Genomic DNA, 24,402 nt, shown 5'->3' with positions numbered 1-24,402 from the left:
CCAGTTTTTTTGATAAACCATCAGCCTGTTTAGAGACTTTTTCCTTTCACACTAAGGTGTTTTTCTTCTTAGTTGAAAAAAAAATTCTTTTTTGCTTTTTGGAGGATAATTGGGGTTAAGTGACTCACCCAAGGTCACAAGGCTAGTGTGTTAAGTATCTGAGGCTGGATTTGAACTCAGGTCCTCCTGACTCCAGGGCTGGTGCTCTATTCACTGTGCTACCTAGCCACCCCAGTTGAATTTTTTTTAAAGCTTAACTCTGAAATCTGTCAGTTTACTTAATCAGTAAACATTTATTAAGTGCCTACTTAGGTACCACCCACTAAGCACTGGGCTTGCAAAAAGAGTCAAAACACAGTTGCTGACCTCAGGAAACTTACATTCTAATGGAGAAAACAACATGCAAACAAATCTTTACAAAATAGAGAGGAAATAATTAAAAGAGGGGAAGCACTTGAATTAAGAGGAGTTAGGAATGTTTTCCTGTAGAAAGTAGAACTTTAGTTGGAACTTAAAAGAAGCCAGAGAGGCAGTCGTCATATGGGAGATGGCCAGAGAAAATGTCCAGAGCTGAGAGATGGAGTTTCCCCAGAGGCCATTGTCTTTGGATCAAACATTTATGTGGTGGGAAGTAATGTGTACAAAGATTGGAAAGATTGGGGGCTGGGGGGGGGGGTGGAGTGGGGATAGTCTTTTGAAGGGCTTTGATTACCAAATAATATTTTGCATTTGCTTCTAGAAGCAGTAAGATTCACTGGAGTTTGTTGGGTGAGGAAGTGGGGCTTACATGATCAAACCTACATTTTAAGGAAATCACTTTAGTGGCTGAATGGAGTATAGATTGGAGTAGGGAGAGACTTGAGGCAGGCAAATCTAGCAGCAGGATATTACAGCAGTCAAGGAGTGAAGTGATGAGACCCTGCAATAGAGTAGTGGCAGTGGCAGAGAAAAGAAGGGGGCAACAGCTTAGATATGGGGGGCAGGGTGGTGAGTGATAGGAATCTAGAATGACTACTAGATTGTAAGCTTGAGAAACTGATATGATGGTGTTGCCCTGTATAGTCATAGGAAAGGTAGGAGGTGGGGAGGGTTTAGGGGAAAATATAATCAGTTCTGATTTGAACTTACTAAATTTAAGATGTCTATGGGATATCTAGTTGGCAATGTCTGAAAGGCAGTTAGAAAAGTGAGATTGGAGCTCAACAAAGAAATTGGTGCAGAATAAGTAGATTTGAGAATCATTAGCATAGGGGATGGTAATTAAATCCATGGCAGCTGATGAGATCACCAGGTGAAGTAGTTTGGAGGGAGAAGAAGACCCTAAGGGACACCTACAGTTAGATGATCTGGAAGAAGATCCAACAAATGAGGCATAGAAGGAGCAGTTAGCTAGGTATAAAGAGAACCAGGCTAGAGTAGTATCTAAAAACCTAGGGAGAAGAGATAATCAAGGAAAAGAAGAGTGACAAACAGTTTCAAAGGCTGCAGAGAGATCAAAGAAAATGAGGATTGAAAAAAGATCATTGGATTTGGCAACTATGAGGTATTTAGTAATTTCGGAGAGAGCAGTTTTGGTGGAATGACAAGATTGGAAGCCAGATTTTAAGAGAGTAAGAGGAAAGAAAGGGAGTGTCTTAGGGGATCTCTTGCTGCTGAAGGAATTGGAAATTAAAAAAAAAATTAGCTGTCAGCACAGAGATTTTTTTTTCCCCTTCACACATCTTCTGAATGGTAGGGAAAATCAAAGACTATATACCTGTCAGGACAATGTCATAAGGCATAGAGAAATTATAAGTAAATATTAAAAAAGAAATATTAAACATTTTACAAATCATAATTTAATAAAAATACTAATAGAGAACACAAACACAAGATAAAGACTTAAATGAAGACATAATATTGGTACCCTGAATGAATGTGTCAAAGAATGCTATAAAACAATAACTGTAAAAAAAGAAGTTTAGTGATGAGATAGAATACCATAATTTCTGTGATACAGCTAAAGGAATCTTTAGGAAAAATTAAATCTCTTAGAAATATACTAACAAAATAGAAGACAATAATATTAAAGGCCTGAGTAAGCAATTTTAAAAATTATAACATGAATCTAAATAATCAAAATAGAGGAAACCCTATTAAAGAATTAGATAAAATAGAAAACTAAATATTCAAATGAATTGATGATTTCATTAATCTAGGAGTTTATTTTTCTAATTATGTCGCTTGCAATTCATCCATATTTGTCAATGTTTTTCACACAAGTCTTAACAAGGGCTCTGCCAAATGTGCTTTCATTACTTTTTTAGTCATTTTGGTGGAGCACTTAAGCTGTTTACCTTTTATTCCTTAACCTTGACATAAAACCAGCCTGTCCCTTTTCTGTTACTTAATTCCCTAATGACATTCTTTACTCCTCTACTTCTTTGATGTTCTGTATTTGTTATATGTTATAGCCTGCTGTCATCTACCATCCTCTCATTGAATAATACTTATCTTTAATTTTTCAAAGACTGTAGTTCTCCCTGACTCACAGGATATCATTACTTTAACCAAATATTAACGTTGTTTAAAAACCCTTATAATTTGGTTTACTTAGATGAACTCACTTCCCAATGATCTTGATTTTTCTTTCACTTGTTTCCAAGTGATAATAATTTCACAAGTGAAGATTCCTCTACACCTCTGAAACTCAGATATACATATACATGAATATATGTGTGTGTGCTCCAACCTATTACTAGCATGTTATTTAATTAGACATTTTTTTCCTTTGGGTTTTGGGAAATTGATTCCAGGTACTAGGAGAAATAGTTTTTTTGCTCCTGACCTAGAATATCATGATATAGGGAACTTCCCATGAGGAAATTCCCTCTGCCAAGGCAGTTCAACAATTGTGCTTATCTTAAAAGGTCCACTTTCAGAAATTTTGGCAATTACCTTGTCATAAATGTTGCATTATGAAAAGAGGATTAGCCATGTATGATATCATGGCTGCCATATCATACTGCAGGATGTGATATCTTCTGTGCAGTTTTCAAAATGTCAGTCAGTTGAGGTATAAACACAGTGCAGTAATTCCATTAGGTTGCTTTATTATTCAAACGCATTGCTTTTTGACAAAAATATAAACTTGTTACTTTGTACTTTGGAAAATCTGAATATCTATTCACAGCATTATTACTTGATGTCTTTTTGCTCCTACATTTTGTAGTATAATATAATACATCCACATCATCATTTATTGAATATCTGCTCTGTGTAGGTCATTGAGCTAGGCTGAGAGCATGCAAATCAGTCAGTAAATAGTTATTAATTACTATATGCCAGGCACTATATTAACTTCTGAGGATACAAAAAGAGTCAAAAAACAGTCCCTGCCCTCAAGCTGTTCACAATGTAATGAGGAAGACAACAAGTAAACATACAGAAAAAATAGGGAATAATTAAGAATGGAAAGGCACTAGAGTTAAGAGGGATTGGGAAAGACTTCTGTAGAAGACAGTATTTTAGTTGGGAAGTAAAGGAAGACAATACCATAGATGAGGAGTGAAAGCATTCTGGTCACATGGGATGGCCAGAGGAAATTCCCAGAGTTTGAGAAATGAAATCTCTTGTTCTTTGGACAGCAAGGAGGCCAGTGTCACCAGATTGAAAGTACGTAGCAAGGAAGATGTAAGAAGGCTGGAAAGATAGGAGGAGGCTACATTATGAAAGACTTTCAACATCAAACAAGAGGATCTTGTATTTAATCTGGAGGCAATAGAGAGCCTTTGGAGTTTATTGAGTAAGGGGGAAGGGTGGTGACATGGTTGGGCTTGCACTTTAGGTAAATCACTTTGGTGACTGAAATTCTGCTCTTCAGTCACCTTCAGTGGTAATAAACTCCCCCGACTGTTAAAGCCCTTCACAACTTTTCTGCCTTCAATATACATTTTGTTCCCTCTCTCTGTGATCAGCCAAACTAGTTTCTCTCTACTTTACACTGGTGTTGCATCATGCGTACAATTTGCTACTTCTTTCCATGTGCCTCATACAGTTCTCTTGCTTTTAGAGACAGTTCAAGCATAATCTATGTGAAGCCTTTTCTGATCGCCACCCCACCATTGTCTCTCTAAATTATCTTGTATTTAGCTACTGTGTATATATTTATATTTATTTATTCACTTTACATGTTATACATTTATATATAGTGTGTGTATATGTGTATACATACATATATAAAAATTGTTTCTCCCATTAGACTATGAGCTTGTTAGTAGAGATTATTTCATTCTTTGCACTTATATCATGAGTTCCTGGCACATAGTAGGCATTTAATAAATCCTTCTTGTTTGATTGTAGTGCTTTACATTTTATAAAACTCTTCCCCACAACTCTGTAAGATAAGTAATGCAAATTCTCATTTTACAGGTGAAGAAACTGACTACCAGAGAGGTTAAGTGTCATGTAGCCATTTAGTGGCAGAGTAGAAGTGTAGAACTTTTGAGTTTTTGTTTTGCTTTGTTTTGTTTCTTACCCTTAAGCTGAGATTTCAAGTGAACTCCCAGCAAGAAGATTGGATCCCTCCAAAAGGGGTCTGTAAAGGAATGAATGCCTTTTTTTTAAAGGATAGAGGATGTTGTACATAATTTTTTTACACTACTGTTACTTCTTTTGTGCAGTGTCACAAGATTTGTATCAACAGTGTGTTTTTGTAGAGTTAAAATACCTGGGCTCCAGATCTGGCATAATCACTTTGGACCAATTATTTAACCTCTACAGGCTTTGAATTTCTCATTTATAAAACGAGAGAGTTTAATGATCTATGAGATCCCCTCCAGTTGTAGTAGTCTCTGTCTGGTTATATAATTATTGTCCTTCAGCAGATGGATTCTGTCCTTTAGTGTGTTGAAGGACAGAACATCTCAAATAAAAAGAGTACTTGATGTGGAGTCAGAGCTTGGGTTTACATCTCAGCTCTGTCACTTAATGCTTTCCACAAGTCACCTAACCTCTCTGAGATTTGTTTCCTCAGTTACAAAATGAAGGAGTTGAAAGTTGACCTTCAAGCTCCCTCCTACTTCCAAAGTCATGGTTCTATGATAGATATGCCATAATAATGGTGTTTACTTAATGATAAGTTTATCAAAATCACTGTTCTAATAATACCCAGTTTTTTCATTGTTGAAAATAAACTCAATTTTTTTCTTGCATTTATCAAAGTTTTCTATTGTCCCAACAGTCATTACTAGAGAGGTAGGTTTTTTGTTTTTTTTTTTGCTTACTCATGCCAATGCTACTTTTAATGAAGTTTCTATAATAATCTGTCTTTATAAATAAAAGAGGTGCATTCTCTAACTTTCTTGAAAGTTACATTTTCTTTTGTAAACTATAGTAATAGAGAAAGTACTTATATTGTCCAGAGACATGATGAGTAAGAGGAAAAGGAAGAAGCTACAAGGATAGAAAGGTATAGTTGGACTTGGAGGATCAGAATATCATATTTAAGTCTTGGTTCTACGAACACTTACTAGCTCTGTGACCTATGGTAAGTGACTTCATCTCTGTGGTTGGTAGTTTCTTATCCTTAGGGGGTTGGAGTAGATGCTCTAAAATGGATTCTCTGAAATAGGAACTTTAACTATAGACATTTAATTATTTTGTGTGAAAACTGAAAATTTTTTTCTTTGAAAAAAATTGACCTTTAGGAAATAAAATAATTGTGATGTTTTTGTTGTTCAATGAGACATTTCACTGCATTGAATTTTTAAGTTTTTATAAACAAAGTTGCAAATAACATTAAAATATCTAAATATAGTGATACCTTGTTAGCATAGAAGTTTAAAATTATTGTCAAATCAGCTTAGATTGATTAACTAATTACTCATCAAAGTATATCCCTTCAGCAGTTTGTAATGTGTGCTTCATAATAATTACAATTAAGAAAAATTAGAGCAAATCATTCTAAATTGTAGAAGCCCTTCAGTGTTTAAATTATTTTGACCTGTTATGTGACTTTCCACCCCAACTATATCAAAACTTCACTGAAATATTTTTAAATATCATCTGTTAGCACAAATGGATTTTAGAAACAATATTTACTGCATAATGAAAAATAAGTCACCATGATTAGCCATAGAAAAAGCATACTACTAGTTTTGTTTTAATGGATATTTTCACCATTAATAATTATCTATATCCTCAGTGATTAGGAACATTCTCTGTCCTTATTCTTCATTGAGCAAGAGACTATTATGCTTAACTTCCTAGCCATTGAAAAAACTAAAGCTGTCTTGTGTCCCTTAGTCCTCGCCTAGTCTTGTCAACAGATTACAGCATTCCACTTCTTAGGACCAGCCACACTGGAGAAACATTTTACTATTATGCCATTGGGTAATGATAAAGAAGACAGAAAAGGTCTTTTATGGTAGTTGGGTTCTCAAAGCAATAGTCAGTGTTTTGGTGATAAGGAAACAAGTTGGCTATCAGACATCAGGACATTAACTTGTTATCTCCAAGAGTGAACCAACCTCTTAAGTTCTGTGGCAATGACAGGAATCCCATTTGCAGTGAAGATTTCCAGAAACTTGAACTGTAGATACTACAATATTTTTCTTCCTCCTAAGTAAAAGCAGAGTTAACCCTACCCTTGTTAGAATAAAAATCATGTGTATTCATTGAAGAAATGCTGTAATATTATAATAATGTAATATCACATGTAGTGTTTTTGCAAATTGAAAGACACTTTCTCAGTTATTAAAAATTTTTAGCTTATATGTTAGGATGCAAAATGTAGGATTCAGCTTTCACACTTTTTATTCACTTATAGTCTGTTTTATTAGTATTCTCAAAAAGAACAATAAATATAATTCTTAAATGAAGATCAGTGAAGAAAGAGCATCTAAAAAATTTAGATAAAAGTAAAAATCCTTTTTCAATGATATAAAACAGATACACTAAAAAATCCAGTGCAATTTAAGCAAATGTTTTCACCAGATTTAGATTTTTAATACTTTATTACTTTTAGAAGAATATATATTTTGGCATAGAATCTGTATCCAGTTGTTGCTGACTTCTTGTGTTTTGTTTATAGGTCTATGTAAGTTATAAGGTTTGATTGTGAACTGGTATATTAAGTGTTAACATTTTTCTTACTGATATCAGTATGCAGAAAACTGGCAAGCAGAACTTGCTGAGAAGAGTAGAGAGGATAACTGTCTCCGACCTTCAGTGTCCTAAACAACAGGTCCTTTTATGGCAAAGACCAAATAAATGTTCACATGATTGGTTAGACCAGGAGAGCTTAGTGCAATGACAGGTGTTGGAGAAACAGGTGTAGCATTTGCCATGTGCTGATTTAGTGATTACATTTTAGCTCTGTGTGTGGGTTGATACATAGCATATGCCAAGTAATTTGAGAAGGAATTATGTCTATACTGATGATGATCTATGATCTTTGAGGATTTTATTTTATTGCCAATGTTGCCATTATGAAATCAAATAAACAGTTTAATAGTATAAATACTAAGTTAACATGTCCAGAATTTAGTGCTCATGTTCCTTCCTCTCTTGAAACAAAAATTATCAAGGAAAGCATCATGATGATAATATATGTGAGAGACAGATTCAACTACTTTATGAACTATTAAAAAATCATGAGTAAAATAAATAATAGCATAATTTATTAAAAAGCTTACAGTTAGGTTAGCTTGACCAGAAATTTATTTAGTGACAAAACAAATTCTACTAGACTTTCTTGAAAAAACTTATATACTTCTGACTATGTTCTCCCCGTGGTCAGGATGACATGTAAGTCTTAAAAGAGAGACCTTGGAAGAGGAAGTTGAGAAGAAAGTGTGAGAAAATGTCTACTTTTTTTATTCCTTTAAAAAATTTAATAGGTCATTTAAAAGTATTTATTTTGAAGCCAGTATTTAGTGCTCCAAGGTGGCAGTATGTCACTAGGGATACTGAGTTACATTCAGTAAACAAGAATTACAATCCACTGGGCAATCCAATAGCACTATCAAAGCATTGAAGAAGATATGTAAAAAGAGCTACAAAAACAGTGACGTTTTGAGTAATTGCTTTATTTACAAATGTAAATACTGTGTAGTATTTTTCTTCATTTGAATATGAAGTTAGTTGATCTAGTAATACATTTTTTATTCACTGTTGCTTAAAAAATAAAATTTTTAGAATTAAAATTTAGAATGGAATTAATGGACTACCATGTTGTTGGTTGTCATTGCTGAAGTAGAGAAGAGCTTGATTGGGTAATCCATGTTATTTCCATAGACAAGTTATTTAGTCAATAAGCATATATTAAGTGCTTGCTACATGTAAGGTACTGTGCTAAATGCAGGGACTACTGAGAAAGGCAAAAATATGACCTTACATATTGCCCTGGAGTTACATTTTAATAAGAAAGTGTACAAATAACTATGTACACACATATACACACATTGTAAATGAAAGATCATATATGTGTACACACATACACACATATCCTTCCATTTACAATGTAATGTAAAGGGCAAATAACCAGAATAAAGTGAAGAGGGAGGGTGACAACCTGAAAAGGCCACCTGAAATTGGTAGGATTTAAACTAGGGGTTTAGGGAAGCAATGGGGGTCAGGAGAAAAGGATTCCAGACTTGAGGGACAGCCAGTTAACAATTACAGATATAAGAGATAAAGTATCTTTTGTGAAAATGCAAATAGGCTGGTTCAGCTTGATATTAGAGTATGTATAGGGGAACAAATTATAAGAATATTAGAAAGGTAGGATAATATATCACTGAAATGGTTATTTGATTATAGAAGTAGAGTGTTTGAAAAAAACAACAACAAATCTTTTTAAAGAACCATTTTTTACATTTCCTTTTTTTGCTCTATAAATTCCTATTCATCCAACTCTCATGATAATAACATTGATTAGGGATTGTCATATAGTAATAGAAGCTACCAAAGCCATATGTGACTGTAATATTCATTAAGTTGTTAGAAAAGGGAGAAATTAATTTAACAATGGATATTTTTTCTACTTTAGTGTAAAATAGCTTATCTTGGGTATTCACCACAGTAGGTTATCTTGAGTATTCTTAATGAATTTGTTCTTTTTTTTGAAAACTAGAGTACATTCAAAATCATTTCAGTGGCTCAATATAGTTCAGTTCAGTCTGTGCTCTCTTAATAAATAAAAAATCATGGCAAGTTAGTATTATTTGTGTGTGAATTCTCCAATTGTATTTCAGACATTAAGAAAGAAAGGCCTTAATGGTTGTGAGAGCCCTGATGCTGACGATTACTTTGAGCACAGTCCACTCTCGGAGGACAGATTCAGCAAACTAAATGAAGATAGTGATTTTATTTTCAAGCGAGGCCCTGTAAGTACTTTCATTTACCTTTACTTTTTATTTGTTGATCCTTTTTATTAACTTCATTATTTAGGCTCTGAACAAGAAGGAACACAGAGGGTGCGACAGCCCAGACCCTGATACTTCATATGTGCTAACTCCACATACAGAAGAAAAATATAAAAAAATAAATGAGGAATTTGATAATATGATGCGGAATCATAAAATCGCAGTGAGTACTAAAGTATGGTTTGTGCTTTTATCTTGTGCATGAAGATGTTCACAAATATACCTTATTATTTTAATGTTCAGTGCTATACTCAAGAAGCAATGGTATAAAATCTTTCATTAAGGAGCAGAGATTCCTTTTTTATTTGTTAGTTGTATGCTAGCTCATATCAGTGGGCACTGGAGAATAAAAAGATAAATGGCACAGCCTCAGCCCTCAGGAGGTCCCTGTTGAAAACCTTTTAAGTTCATGAGTATTTGTCTGTGATAGTGAGAATCCTGATTTTCATTTAGATTGGTTAACTTTTTAATTTAAAATTTTTATTTGTTTTAAAATGCTCTTTTGGTGGATAGAGCACCAGCCCTGGAGTCAGTCAGAAGGATCTGAGGTCAAATCCAGCCTCAGACACTTGATGCTTACTAGCTGTGTGACCTTGGCAAGTCACTTAACCTCAATTACTTCACCTCCCCCCATCCACCCAGAATGCTCTTTTCGACAGTATTTATCTTAAAGTAGAAAAGATAAAACTGAAATTCTTCCCTTTTCCATTTCCTTACTGACTTCCTCCTTATTCCTCTCTGCCCTTGAATGGAGTTTGGCAACTTCATATCTAGTGGCTAGATTTAGCCTAAAGTGTAACCTCCTTTAATTATTTAAAAGTAGCCTTAGCTTAGCTTGTAAAGATATTTTCCTTTTTAGGGCTTTGTAAAAATTACCTGATTCTTACAGTACCATATTTGATAATATTTTCCTACAACTTTTTTTTGTACTGTCCAGTGCTGAATCTGTAATGCTATGATTTTATGTTGATGTGTTTAGAACTTTGTTGTAACTTATAAGAAATGGTCTCTTTGAAAATAGATTTTGAAGGTGTATTTCCTTTGGATTGGCAAGATGATTTCTGAACCTTCTTCTAGCTCTAAATATATAGTCTCACGATTTTATTAGAACTGTTTGTATGCATGTATCCAGTTATAATGAAAAGATATTTTCTTTAGATTCATGCTTCTGGCAGAGCCTTACTTTTTGCCCTAGTATTAGGATTTTATCAAGACAGTTTTTCCAAGACCAGCATCAGTGATTTTTCTCTAAGGTGCTTTCCATAGACTTAAGATCTAATTTCCTTAAACATATACCCAAACACACATAAATAGGTATCACTAATAAGCATTGTTTTGGTTAAACTAATGACGGTACAAGAATACATGTGTTCATTATACCAGCAAACAAAAACTACCTACCTCACAGGGTTGTTGTGAGGATTAGTGAATTGATGTAGAACTTCTGTAGTACTGCAAAAATAAAGTTTTATTTATAAAGAAAAAAATCATATTATTGCTTTCTAATTATTGTTCAGTTAATATAATTATACAGTAAACTAATATGCTGGGTCTGTAAATTCTTTGTATTCTTTTGGCTTTCTTCTGGATTGACAGTGATTTGCTGATAAAGGAAACAAAAGTGGTTTCTTTTCAAAATTGAGGAATAGGTAACTCTTACTTTGTAATAGCTAAAATGATTTTTTTAATAAGATCTTTAGAGGTAAAATTCAAGAAATAAAGAGAAAAGACCTTTATAAAAAGGAGGGATATCTCTACCAGACCAGTAATGGATATGAATAGATATCATATGTCATGAAGGACAGTATTTATATATAGTATATGAATTTTCATGGAGTAATTTTCTTAAAGTTTTCTTCAAACAGATTTCCTTGTCCAAATATATTTATTTTAAAGACAGAACAGTAAAAGAATTTCTTTATTAATCTGACTTGCCATTGGTTATCTGTTTTTTAAGTGTATTTTCTGTATATTATTTCATTTTTACTAAGATCATATAATGTTAAGTATGTAATTAACATGCTGATATTTTTGGTAGATTTTTAAAAAATCAAATAAAATAGTAATTGGTGCTTTCTCTGCTTTGTCTCCTGAGTATGCTGAAAATAACATATGTTTTATCATAATTTGAATTACTAACAAACATATAACTCATGAACTAGATTTAGAATAAAGGGTTAAATCTAGGCTAACTTATTTTTAAGGTGATTGATTAGTACCAAATAGTTCTGTTTCTTGTTTTATTTGTATTGTTTCACATAATTGCTTTCAACCTAAAGATATTCAGGCTTCTGATTTTCAGTTGTGCCAATATTTGTTGTAAAAAATTAGTTGTAAAAACTAATAACTACTTTCAAGGTGAACCTAAAAAATAACTTAAATTATTTGTATATTAGGCTTTTGCAAAACTATCAAACAAGGCTAATGTCTATTCTTTTGCATTTAAATGTTATAAATACCTTGTGAAACAAATTATACTAAATAGTTTGTTAGTACTAAAATAAAAATAAAAGCTAAAATTTCCCCTCTTTTCTTCCTTTATTTCCAGCCTGGTTTGCCTCCTCAGAATTTCTCAATGTCAGTTACAGTTCCAGTTACCAATCACAATGCTTTGACCTACACTAACCCAGGGAGTTCACTTGTATCCCCATCATTGGTAGCGAGTTCATCATTAACAGACACAAGCATGCTCTCTCCACCTACAATGCATAGAAATGTGTCACCTGGAGCTCCTCAGAGACCAGCAAGTACTGGCAATACAGGTAATCCTTTCTTTTAATTTTTCATTAATAGCCTTGGTATTGTAATTATAAAGCTGATTGGTAACTAATGGCAAGTATTTCATGACAACAATCAAGCCATTTTCCACCACTTTACTGGCTCAGAATGTTATAGTCATTGCTCTTCAGTTTTTTCTTTGACTTTAATTCAAGAACTATTCTTTGAGAAGTATTAATGTGTCTAGTATTGTGAAGGGTAAAAAATAGTCTTTGCCTTTATTATTTCATTTATTATGTCTTTGGAATGATGTGGCATTTGCAATTAGTTAATAACAGCCTACGGTAATATTTTGTTGTATGAGAAAAAGGAGATGGTAAGAATGAGGTAAAGAATAGAAAATGTCAGGGTAGACTTGCTAAGTCAGAAAAGTAGCCCTTAATTTGAACTTTCAATGGAATAGCTGGAATTTTAGAGGAACTTCCAGGTGGATGTTGTTGTTCAGTTGTTTCAGACTCATTGTGACCCCATTTGGGGTTTTCTTGGCAAAGCTATTGGAGTGATTTGCCATTTCTTTTTCCAGCACATTTTACAGATTAGGAAACTGAGGCAAGCAGGATTTGCCCAGGGTTATACAGCTAGTAAGTATCTGAGGCTAGACACTTTAACTCAGCAAGATTAGTCTTCCTGACCCAAGGCCCAGCATTGTATCACCTAGCTTCCCCAGGTAGATAGAAAACTGTAAACAAAAGCTTGACATTAAGGATTAGAAAAGTTGTATTTAGGGAACAGTAATGAGACCAGCTTAACTGGATTGGTGGGGTCACACTGAGGAAAAGTTCTATTTCTTTTGGAAGAGGATCTACTCATGGATGAAACATTATTGAATTTTCCCTGTATTTCACTTCACTCATGTCGGTCCCTCTACTTAGACTGAATCTCCTTGTTCCTCCCACCCAGATTTCTGTACCTATCTAAATCCTGCCCATTCATCAAAGTCCATCCTAAATTTCTCTTCTTCTGTAAATGCCATGTCATAGATAACTTTCCTTTCTCTAAATTCTACCTTCATTTGATTGGATCATGTCTAGTTAATAATTCAGGAATATATGTCTTTTTTCCCCAACTAAATATAGTGATCCCTTTGAGGCAAGGAACCATGTTTTATACTTACCTTTATCTCACATAGCACCTAAAACAGTGCTCTGCACAAAGTAGACACTAAAAATTTGGTGATTCGTTAAAAAAATCATCGATAAGCATGAGAGGATAAGATTATATGGACTTTTAAGTGACAAGATATAAAATATGGAATTGAACTTTTAGTTTGGGAATCATTGTAAGTTTTTGGACAGGAGAATAATATGATAAAATAATTGTCATATGTTTTCTTTATCCTACCCTTACTCCTCTAATTATGATTTTTGTCTGATATCATTTATTGGGGGGAGTCTAAGGAATTATGTCCATGACTAAGTAGTCATATTCTCCAAAAAAGTTCATGTTGAAACATCTTAATGTTGATTCCTCACCAGATTATTTTTTTTAATGTTTTGGTAGTATTTAATACAAATAGAAATATCTAATCTTTGTGTCTTCGTTTTAATATTAGGTGGAATGTTGAGCACTGCAGACCTCACAGTGCCAAATGGATCTGGAAATAGTCCAGTGGGTAAGTGATGTTATTTTTTGGTTCATGTATTATAGGAATCCATGCCCACGTTGAGACATAAGAAACTTGATCTCAGATCACTGTCTCCTACTAAATTAAAATTTAGAGGAGAAAAAAACTGGAAAAATGACTAGGCTAATAGGTTCTGATTATTTTTTTTTAAAGAAAAAAAAATCTCCTGTTTCTTTAGAAACTATTTCTTCCTTGAGTCTATTTTCACAAATGTCTTCTTTTTTATTTTGAAAACATGTGTTAAAACTGTAAAACAAAAAACTGTAAAAATAATTATTTGCATCAGTGTGTAATAACTTGAATAGAAGCATCCCAGATTTTCTATCTCATTATTCAGTGTGCGACTTTATAGAAAGTCATCTTCTTAAAAATTATAATATCTTTTCTATAGCACCACATGATAACCAAGAGAGTTCAGAGCATGAGGTGGCAACCTTGTGTCTAGATGTATAGAATTGAAAAGTTTTATCTTCAAAGGATCAGCATTTCATTTGGAGGAAATTTTAAATTATTGCCAGTTGAGCTTTTTCATTTTGATTCTCCTACAGATCTGACAAATATTTGAACATACATAAATATTGCTGTGAAAATTAGTTCCTGCAATTTAGAAAATGGTTAAGATAATTAATATATTCATTCATGCTTTCCCCAAAGTATTTCACAACAAGCTGTGGGAGGATACAAAGATATTTAAGAAGCTTCCACCACCCTCAGTGGCATCTACAGCAACAACTACTCTGCAAAGCCATATATGATAATAGGTGCCACATGAGTGATACTGCCGTATGAAGTGCTAGAGAAGTTTAGAGATAAAACTTATTTGATGGTGATTTCCTTAATCTGTATGAAGATCAGGAGGAACTTTCAGATCACTAGGTGGACAGGTGGTACAGTGAATAGAGAGCACTGGGCTGGTGTTAAGAACTGAGTTCAGATCTGGCCTCAGACATTCACTGACCAAGTCACTTAGCCTTTGTTTGCCTCTGTTTCTTCATTTGTAAAATAGGGATAAATAACAGCACCTACCCTTGAGGATTGTTGTGAAGATCAAATGAGACAATGTTTGTAAAATGCTTAGCACATGTGTAGTCACTATATAAATGCTTGTTCACTTCTCTTCCCCTAAATAAAATTGGCAAAAATCAAATTTGAGTCTTGGTCAGCTATCCAAGTAAGATAGTGAATTGTAAAACATAAAAAAAAAATGAGGGCTCCATTCTTCAATACTGTAGTGGATATATGTTCATATTGATATAGGAGGCTATTCCCTCTAGGGATATAGATTGCAACCTATCTACATTCTCTTGGCTATGTAGAACCTTTACAGGCAGTCTACTCATTGTGCTTGAAAACCTTTCTCTAGAACTTTTAATGTTTGCATGGATAGAATAAAGTGATATGATTTAGAACATTTATACAATGACAGTCACAATGTAGAAAAAAACAACAGTGAAGGATAAGAGCTATGATCAGTGCAGTAACCAGCAGACAGGCAGTGAATTGTGCTTCCCATATTTTGGCAGACAGGTGATAGGCTAGAGATTCAGAATGAGGTATACATTTTCAGACATAGCTAACACGTAGATTTATTTTGCTTGGCTATATTCATTTGTTACACAGGAGAGTTAATCTTTTCCCCACTAAGGGGAAGGGTAGAGACATGGAGAATTGGAGAGAGAGTAATATTGGTAATCCCTTCTCCCACCCCTAAAAAGTGTCAATATAACATTAAAATAGAAGAAAGCCGAAAGAAGTTTAGGGGAGGACTCAGTGTTGGAACTGAGTCAAGGCAGTGTTGGAACTGAGTTAAAAGTAATATATAGTTTCAGAAGGAAACTTTACATAATAGAGTTTTTAGTTCTTTGGATTAGAGAATTTTATGTTTATTGACAGCTGTCAGGTTCATAATAGTAAAAATATTTGTAGATGACATTGCACAGGTCTTAGTGAAACATTTAAACTGTCCATCAATTATCTCTTTTTCTCATGACAGAACTAGCTCACCTCCTTTTTCCATCATCTACCTCTCTGATAATATCTTATATGACTTCTCTTTTACATTTCTTTGTTGGTAATATGCTGAAACTTATTCTCTCTCTGCTTCATTGCCAGTTGTGTTAGTGCAACTTCATTTTAGTGAGAAACAGTGAAAGGAAAAATAAAGTTATAGATAGCTTGGCAAGAGACCCAATTAAGCCAGATCATCCCTAGAACATTTAAACATGAAATTGGAGGTTAGCCAGCAGACAGTAAATGAAAAAGATAGGTCAAGATGGCTATAACAAATGTTTCTCTTCACATGTAATAGTGGAGCACCACATTTGAGCTCTAACATAAGTAGCCCCCAACAGAAACAAATGGAAAAGACACTAAATAAAAAAGAGGAAGAATAGCTAGATTAGACACAAATAGGGCCGTGGTGGAAGTGACACTATTTTAAGAACATTAGAGAGTCATTTTGCAAAAGTGAAATGAGAACACCAAACAATTGGGGAAATAGTATATGTTATTACTATGTTAAAAATCAATAAAATAATGAGTATTGAATCATATACTTTATTCCCCATTTCAACAAAATGTTTCTGAGAATAATCCCATAAAGACAGAAGCACATATTTTAGTAGAAAGAGTGCTTTGGAATACTACACATGGTATCCCTGGATCCAAATTCAGATAGTGACTCTGTCACTTATTTACCTGGGTGACCTTAAGGCAGATTTCTTAACCTTGCTGCAATTCAGTTTCCTCATCTATAAAATGAAGCAGTTGGGCTAGATGAACTGTAAATGTTATATCTCTGGAGTTAGGATCTACACCTGTATAAGAGCATTTTTGATGAAAGTATCAAAAAATAAAAGTTTTTACAAAGAGAAACACAAAATTTTACAAATAATATTCTGTAATAGAGTGGTGTTGGACGCCAAAAGAAGTGGAGCCACTAAGCTATATATAAGGATCTCTTTGGACTGCATATTGACTTGACTTTTAAAGTGTAATATTATCTATATTTTATCTTATTTGTGTTTTGTTAAATATTTCCAAATTACATTTTAATCGGGTTCAGTCCACACTCAAGAATGTTGCAGGCCACACATTCAACACCTCTGCTGTAACAGACCACATCTTTGAATGAAAGGTACAAAGATTACTGGATCCCACCATGCTTTAAAAGCAATTAGGGCTTACCTATATTTAGTAAATATCTAATTACATATGTTACTCTACTAGGTCTTGTACAAAGAGAATAAAATAGTTATGATCCCTCCTAAGAACTTATAAGTCCAGGGAGGTGACTGTGATGGAGATAAGGATTTATTAAAGCACTGTGTGAATAGGTATAAAGTTATTTACATCTCACTGTATTCTCCTTTATAAACATCAGGTCTGATCTTTCTGTGCTTCAAACATGTTTTCATTTGTTCACGTGCCATCTCCACCTGGTTATCCTGTCAGTTCTTTAGACTCAGAATGTCTAAAACCAAACCTCTTTTCCCTTAAAACTGCTTATCTTCTTAATTTCATTATTATGTTTGCTGATACCCATTCTTCCTATTCACCCCTATACTTTGGGGTGATATCTTTGACTCTTGTTATCTCTCCCTCACCTGGCATATCTAGTCAGTTATCAATTCCCAGAACTGATTCTTCAGATTTATTCTACCTCCTTCACAATTCATATCCCTTATCTTATTTCTGTTCCTACCCAAATACCAGTGTAGTACAGTATCATCCTCCTCTGCTGCTACAATAGTTTAACAATTTTTCCTGCCTCCATGTTTTCCCTCTCCCAGTAACTCTACCAGCCTAATCTTCCTTTTGTATAGGTCTAGTCATACTACTCTTTTGCTTAAAAATCATCAGTGGTAATCCATTAACTACAAAGTAAAGTTCATACTCCTTTGCCTGGGATTTGCACAACACAATTTAGTTCCAGCTTCCCATTTCAGCTATTTTCTCTTACTACATGTACTTGTTAGCATAGTACCAAATTATTTTTCAGTGTTATTGGAATAATTTGGAGTTCTAATCACTAAAGGGAACCCTTGGTTGCATAGATTTTGTTCATGCAAAAATTTTTTCATTTCTATATAATTAAAATTATCTCTTTTATCTTTTATGATTATTTCTATTCTTTTTGTTCAGAATTCTCCCCTGAGAGAATACACAGGTAACATACCCATTATGAACTTATTGTGGCATAGGTGTAAGATATTTGTCCAAATCTAATTTCTGCCAACTACCCTCATTCTCAGGGGTTCTCGTCAAATAGAAAGTTTCTGAATTCTAGGTTATCTGAATTTGATTATTTCTCTTTATAGATTTCTAACCGCTTGTTATTCCTTTCCACCTGCCTTTTCACTCTTTACCCATTTTCCCTCTTTGTTGCATTTCCATTCTGCTTAGTTATGTTATATACCCTGGGTACTGATGTACCTCTGCTTCATTTAAAATAATTTGAAATAATTTTCAACTTGATCTAGGTTTGCACTGCCTTATTATCATCCCATTGAGTTTAAGCACCCTGAAGTCTCACCCTATGCCAGTTTTTCTTATTTTCTGGATTTTTAAATATACCGTACAGTTGCCCCTCAATATTTGCAGGGTTTGGGGTGAGGGATCCCTATGAATGTGAAAAAACCATCAATCATTCTAGGCCCCACACCAGACCTTTATTTTTAATAATTCTGATCATATTTGTTTAATATGCAAAACAAGTAAACACTCAGCACCCATAAAAAAGTTGTAGTTTCTACCTGAGAGAAATTAGCATCTCACACACTATGCACAGTCTTCTTAACTTCAAGTATAGCTGCAACACCTGCATCACAGATTTCCTTCTCTTTTGAAAATCACAGTGAGGAAAAATCATGTGACTGAGTCTGGATGGTAGAGAGTCAAAGAGGAGGCATTCCCAAAGAGAATGCATAGTCCTAGCTCCTAAGTGCATTGAAACTTTTAACAAAATTTAACTGTTTATACTATTTTTGTAATAAATTTATGTATGTATACTTTAGGTACTAAATGATAAAATAGATCAGTAATATACAGTATTTATGTACTGAGTGCTAACTAAATTTCTTTTTTGTATTCTTTACATATGTACAATGTGTGCAGTTTTCTGCAGCAAGCCAAAAATATCCAAATTTCCCATTTAATTGTTGATGTCCAACCTGCAAAATAGCACAGACTGCAAATGTGAAACCCATAAATGTCGAAAGAGGACTGTGCATAATTTTATTTTCTTGTTCAACCTGTATCTCAGAACTCTTCTTTGATTTTCATTTCTCTTTTTCCCTTTAAGCTTCCTGTATATTGTTTTTTTCTTTTTCATCTATTTAAGATGTCTTGATTTTGACTCTGTTATTCAGTTCGTTTGTGTCATTCTCTTTAATGATCTCACTTTCTTTATCTCTATAGAGAAACAATAGGGGGAAAAAAGCTGATTTTTTTTTTTTTTGCTTTTTGGAGGGCAGTTGGGGTTAAGTAACTTGCCCGAGGTTACATGCCTAGTTTTTTTTGTGTGGGTGTTAAGTGTCTAAGGCTGGAACCGAACTCGGGTCCTCCTGACTCTGGGGCCAGTGCTTTACTCACTGTGCCACCTAGCCTCCTAAAAAAGCTGAATTTTTAGTTAGAAGACCTGAGTTTAGATCCTGGTTAAGGTACATGCTAACATGTTTCATTATGGACTCAAGCCTTTTAATTTCTGAGACTAGGTTTTGTCATATGTAAGGTAAAGATAATATGTGCATTACCTGCTTCACAAGGTTGTTGTGAGGAAGGCCTCTTGAAAGCCTTAGTGTGCTTTCTTAATATGAACTGTAAGATCTTTATTTGACTACATCTATCCCCCAGTTTATATATAACTCCTTTTTTCCTTTGTTGTGCTTAAATATGTTGCTGTAGTCTTAAAATATAGTGAAAATTATTTTTTTTTCCTCTTGAAATCTTGTTCATTATCCTTTATCACAAAAAACAGTGACATCTTCTATACTTCTCAAGCACTAGAACTATCTTGAACTCCTTTTTCTTATTTGGTATTGGCTGACAGTGATGATTTTGATTTTTCCCTGATTAGAGAAGGTTATTGACATTCAGCTTTTGTGTCTAACCAGATGCAAATCAGACAACAGGATGAATATCTATGACTGTTGCCTTGTTTTGTTTTTTTTTTAGAAAAAAAAAAAACCATCCCATTGAGTTAAGTACCCTGAAGTCTAAGGTAAAATTACTGAGTTTCAAGAAGTTGATGAAGGAAAGCAGCTGTTTTTGTTTTAGTATTTAATTACACATAATAAGTTTATAATTTCCAAAATTGGGACTTGTAGCACGAATGCAATATTCACAGCACCTACAGTCACCATAAATATACCTGCATGGTGCTCGATCACAAAATATAACAGATTCTCCATATAGAGAACAGAAGCAAAACATTTATTCAGATGCCAGAAAACCAGATCCCCAAACCAGTAAGCCATTTCCATCATAGTAGCAAAGAAGTTAATAAGCTACAACAGCACAGAGAGTCACAGTATCCTTTAGCCTTCCCACAAACCAATATTTACTTAAGAGCCTGAATGACTCCCTGGGACGTGTCCTCTCCTCTTCCCAGACTAGCTAACTCCAACTCCCAGCTTCCTGTGGGCTCTGCTCCACCCTTCAGCAAACTCTCACTACCACAAGCTCCATGTGATTGCATTTAGCCTATTGGAGGGCAGTGTATATTTTCAAAGTAGGGAAGGTCTCAGTCTACTAGGGGGCAGAGTATATTTTCAAGTCAGGGAGGGTCTTGAAATTCCCTTAGGATTATTAAGAAGATCTTCCAGTTCCCATTACTATTACAGGACTATTTTGCAATGAAAATTTAAAAAGACTGCCTTTGAGCCACTTTACTAGCTTTTATTTAGTGATAAAGGTAGGGATGGGACCAATTATTTCATTGTAATATAAAGCTGCCAATTGAGGAACTACCCTTTCAAGTGGGCACCTTCTCTGTAATTTAGTCTTAGAGAATTACCTAGAATTTTGAAAGGTTAACGACTTGACCAAGGTCACACAATCTACATATTAGAAGTAAAACTTAAATTCAGGCTTTGCTGACATCAAGGTCAATTATGTAATCATTATGTTGTCCCCACCCCCATTCCCCTAAAAGGTGTTAGTAACATTTATTAAAAGGCGACTGTGAGTAAAACATTGTACTAAAACTTGGTCTTATTAAGAAGTACTATTTTTTTTTCTCCACCACAAGTGTGATAAATGAGATACTCAAGTATTTGTAAAGATACTTAAGTATCTGCTTATAGTACCAGTACGGTAACTTTATATTATTGTTAAGTATAAGTCTGAAGTTTCCCTATTAGATGAGTAACTTATATGTGTAAGCAAGAGACTTTGCTTGAACATTACTCTTTAAAAAAAAAATCATTTATTTACTTTTAGTTTACAACATTCAGTTCCACAATCCCTTGAGTTTCAAATCTTGTTCCCTCCCTTTCCTCTCCCCTCCTCCCAATTGTGGCATGCAATCAAATATAGGATCTGCAAATACCTACACATTAAAACAGTCAAGTTGTAAAGAAGGATTATAACCAATGGAGTGAACAATGATAAAGAAGAAACAAAACAAAGAGAGCAAGTACTTTGCTTTAATCTGCATTCAGACTCTGTAATTCTTTCTCTAGATAGTCCCTTTCCATCATGAGTCTTTTGTAGTTGTCTTCTAACCTTGTATTGCTGAGAGGAGCCCAGTCTATCAGTTAGTCATCACACATACATTGTGTCTGTAATTGTGTACAAAGTTCTTCTCGTTCTCTCCTCCCTCAGCATCAGTTTATATGTCTCTCCAAATTATTATGAAGTCCATCTGCTCCTCATTTCTTATAGCACAATAGTATTCTATTACATTCATATACCAAAACTTGTTTAGCCATTCCCCAATTGATGGGCATCCCCTTGATTTCCAATTCTTTGCCACCACAAAAGAGCTGCTATAAATATTTTTGTACATATGGGTCCTTTTCCCACTTCTGTGATCTCTTTGGGATAAAGCCCTAGAAGTGGTATTTCTGGGTCAAAGGGTATGCACTTATTTATAGCCCCTTGGGCATACTTCCAGATTGCTCTCCAGAATGGTTGGACCAGTTAACAACTCTACCAACAATGCTTGAACATTACTCTTAAGTTTTATCCCAAATATTAAAAAAAATTATAATTTGACTTAACAGAATATGGATATTCTTTTTTAATTTTGTAGAAGATAACCCCTGAGAATTTTTTATTTATCGTCAGTCATACTGAGCTATTGTACAGTTCTTCTCTCCTTTGGGGAAATTTGCAAGATGTTTGACTACACTTTTTTTTAAATTTTTTTTATTTTTTAAATGCTTTATTAACTTCTGATTTACATCATTCGTTTCCGCCAGATTTTGAGTTACAAATTTTCTCCCCGTTTTTCCCCCACCCATCCCGCTAAAACAGCAGTCCCACAGGATATCCCCATTGACTACACTTTAAAAACATTTAGATGATACTAATCACTAAGCTTTCAATACATACGACTCTGCCAGGATTCTATTACTTGCTCTATAATTTTTGAAAGAGATTGCCAGGTATGAATTAATCTTTCTTTTCCATAGTTTTTAATTGGAGCCCAGCAGCAAATATATGAAATAGAGAGTTCATAGACAGCTATAGTCTTCCAAAGGTCTTTTAGGCTCAAGCAATACTATACCTGAAATCTAAATATGATGCCCAAGTTAATAGTCCTAAATAAATATAATTCTTCCTTTTAATTGATTACTAGTAATTAAAAGGTGGTTTTATTTTTTTAATTAATTTATTTTAGTTTTCAACATTCACTTTTATAAGTTTTAAATTTTCTCTGTCCCTCTGCTTTCCCCTCCCCAAGACAGTGTGCAGTCTGATATAGGCTCTATATATACATCCTTATTAAACATATTTTCACATTTAGTCATGTTGTATAGAAGAATTAGAACAAATGGGGAGAACCATGAGGAAAAAAAGAAAACAAGAAGAGAGCAAATAGTATGCGTCAAACTCCATATTTCCTTCTCTGGATGTGGATGGCATTTTCCATCATGACTCTTTTGGAGTTGTTTTAAGAGTTGATTTTCTAACAACCTATTGGTGAGTTATTTTAGCCCTTTGTATAAGAATTTATTATACTGAGTCAATAGAATTACTTTTTTATGATTAAAATATTTTCTGTTGCATTTGATTTATTGACATCATCTGTGCTTTTTCATAGCACACTAAAATATAGGTTCAGAAGCTACATAACTAACTGACATAAATGTTCTTTTGGGGGGTTATCCCTCAATAAGAGGGCTTTAATAACATTTATAGAATTGCTTATTATATAGTATTCCTGATATAATTCACAGTTAAGTTAGAGAAATTAATAATTTTTTACTCTAGATCGGAAGGGATGAATTGACATATTAATAGTGTATAGTCACAGAAAAGTTATTGTAAATTGATTTTGAATATTTTATTAATTTCAGTAGCAAATTCAAGAAAATTCCATATTTATAGAAAATAGCTACAAGACTTAATTGATCTACATTAATCACAATGTATACATATACATATTTTATATATAAAGCATATTTAAAAAGGAAAAACTTATTCTTAGTGATAATAAAACTCTTTTTAAATGACTTCCAAAACTTAAGTGTTCAGTAAAATCTTTGAAGTGGAATCTTAATGCTGTATTACTATATGAATAGGAGGAAAAATTTTTCTCTACAGATGTTATAGATTATGCACATTAAAAAATTTTATAACCCCAAGGTCTGCAAAATTAGAAGTAATGGATTTGTTGCTTCAGTGATCCAATCAGTAGCAACTACATTAACTTGAGTAGACATCCTGACAAATCTTATAGTTTAGATTATAATACGCAATAACTTTATGATAGGTATCTAATTTCTGGCATGAGCTTAAAACAAGGATTCAACTAAATATTCTATGTAAGGGATGTCACAAATTGTTACCATTTTATGCCACTTCAGATTCCAAAGGGGATCTATTTATATTAGTTTGAGAGCTTATCCTTTCAACATTTTTTATTGATATGTTGGTTAAAAAGTTTCATGAGGTGTTCCTAATGTAGCTATTCCCAAAAAAGTGACTTTCTATAACTTTTGAGATGGGAAATTAATATTTCAGCTCATTTGAGAATATGCTAACTTAATATGTGGGCTTAATTTTTAAATTCAAGCTATCTATAAATGACTAATATCTCCTCCCTTTTATATATAAATAAAATCCTTGTAGTTTATTTACTGAGCTATACATGAACTTCCTCATCACAATGGACTTCTGCCATAATATGATGATATTTGTGTTCCCAGAAAGTAACATGTTATGCAATATCATGCAGTAAGACAAAAACTCAGTTTTGGGGGAAAATGAGGTTAGGAGCACAATGCTAAAAAAAAAAATTCATAATTGACCCATAAAAAAAGAGAAAGGAACCTATAAAAAACAGTAACACAATTTTTTTTATATGTTAAATGGTTAAGAAATACATAATATATATTAAGAAATACAAACATACTATAATATACA

General features: G+C 33.6%; 1 protein-coding gene across 19 annotated transcripts in view; it reads left to right on the top strand.

Moving 5' to 3' along the window:
• MEF2A (myocyte enhancer factor 2A) overlaps positions 1–24,402 on the top strand; it is a 259,713-nt gene that overhangs the window by 185,994 nt on the left and 49,317 nt on the right. For 11 of the 19 annotated variants that reach the window (XM_069098476.1, XM_069098483.1, XM_069098484.1 and 8 more), the window contains 3 exons: positions 9,433–9,582; positions 11,956–12,169; positions 13,738–13,797. In XM_069098476.1, the coding sequence (XP_068954577.1) occupies positions 9,433–9,582; positions 11,956–12,169; positions 13,738–13,797 (424 nt within the window). Of the gene's footprint in view, positions 1–9,236; positions 9,369–9,432; positions 9,583–11,955; positions 12,170–13,737; positions 13,798–24,402 lie in introns of all 19 variants that reach the window. The other 8 variants (XM_069098474.1, XM_069098478.1, XM_069098489.1 and 5 more) reach the window with 2 other exon arrangements.

This window comes from Petaurus breviceps, unplaced genomic scaffold, assembly GCF_028583685.1.
Source record: "Petaurus breviceps papuanus isolate PSGF00001 unplaced genomic scaffold, PetGlider_PUasm1.0 37, whole genome shotgun sequence".
Taxonomy (NCBI): Eukaryota; Metazoa; Chordata; class Mammalia; order Diprotodontia; family Petauridae; genus Petaurus; species Petaurus breviceps.
This window is presented reverse-complemented; position numbering and strand designations above follow the sequence as displayed.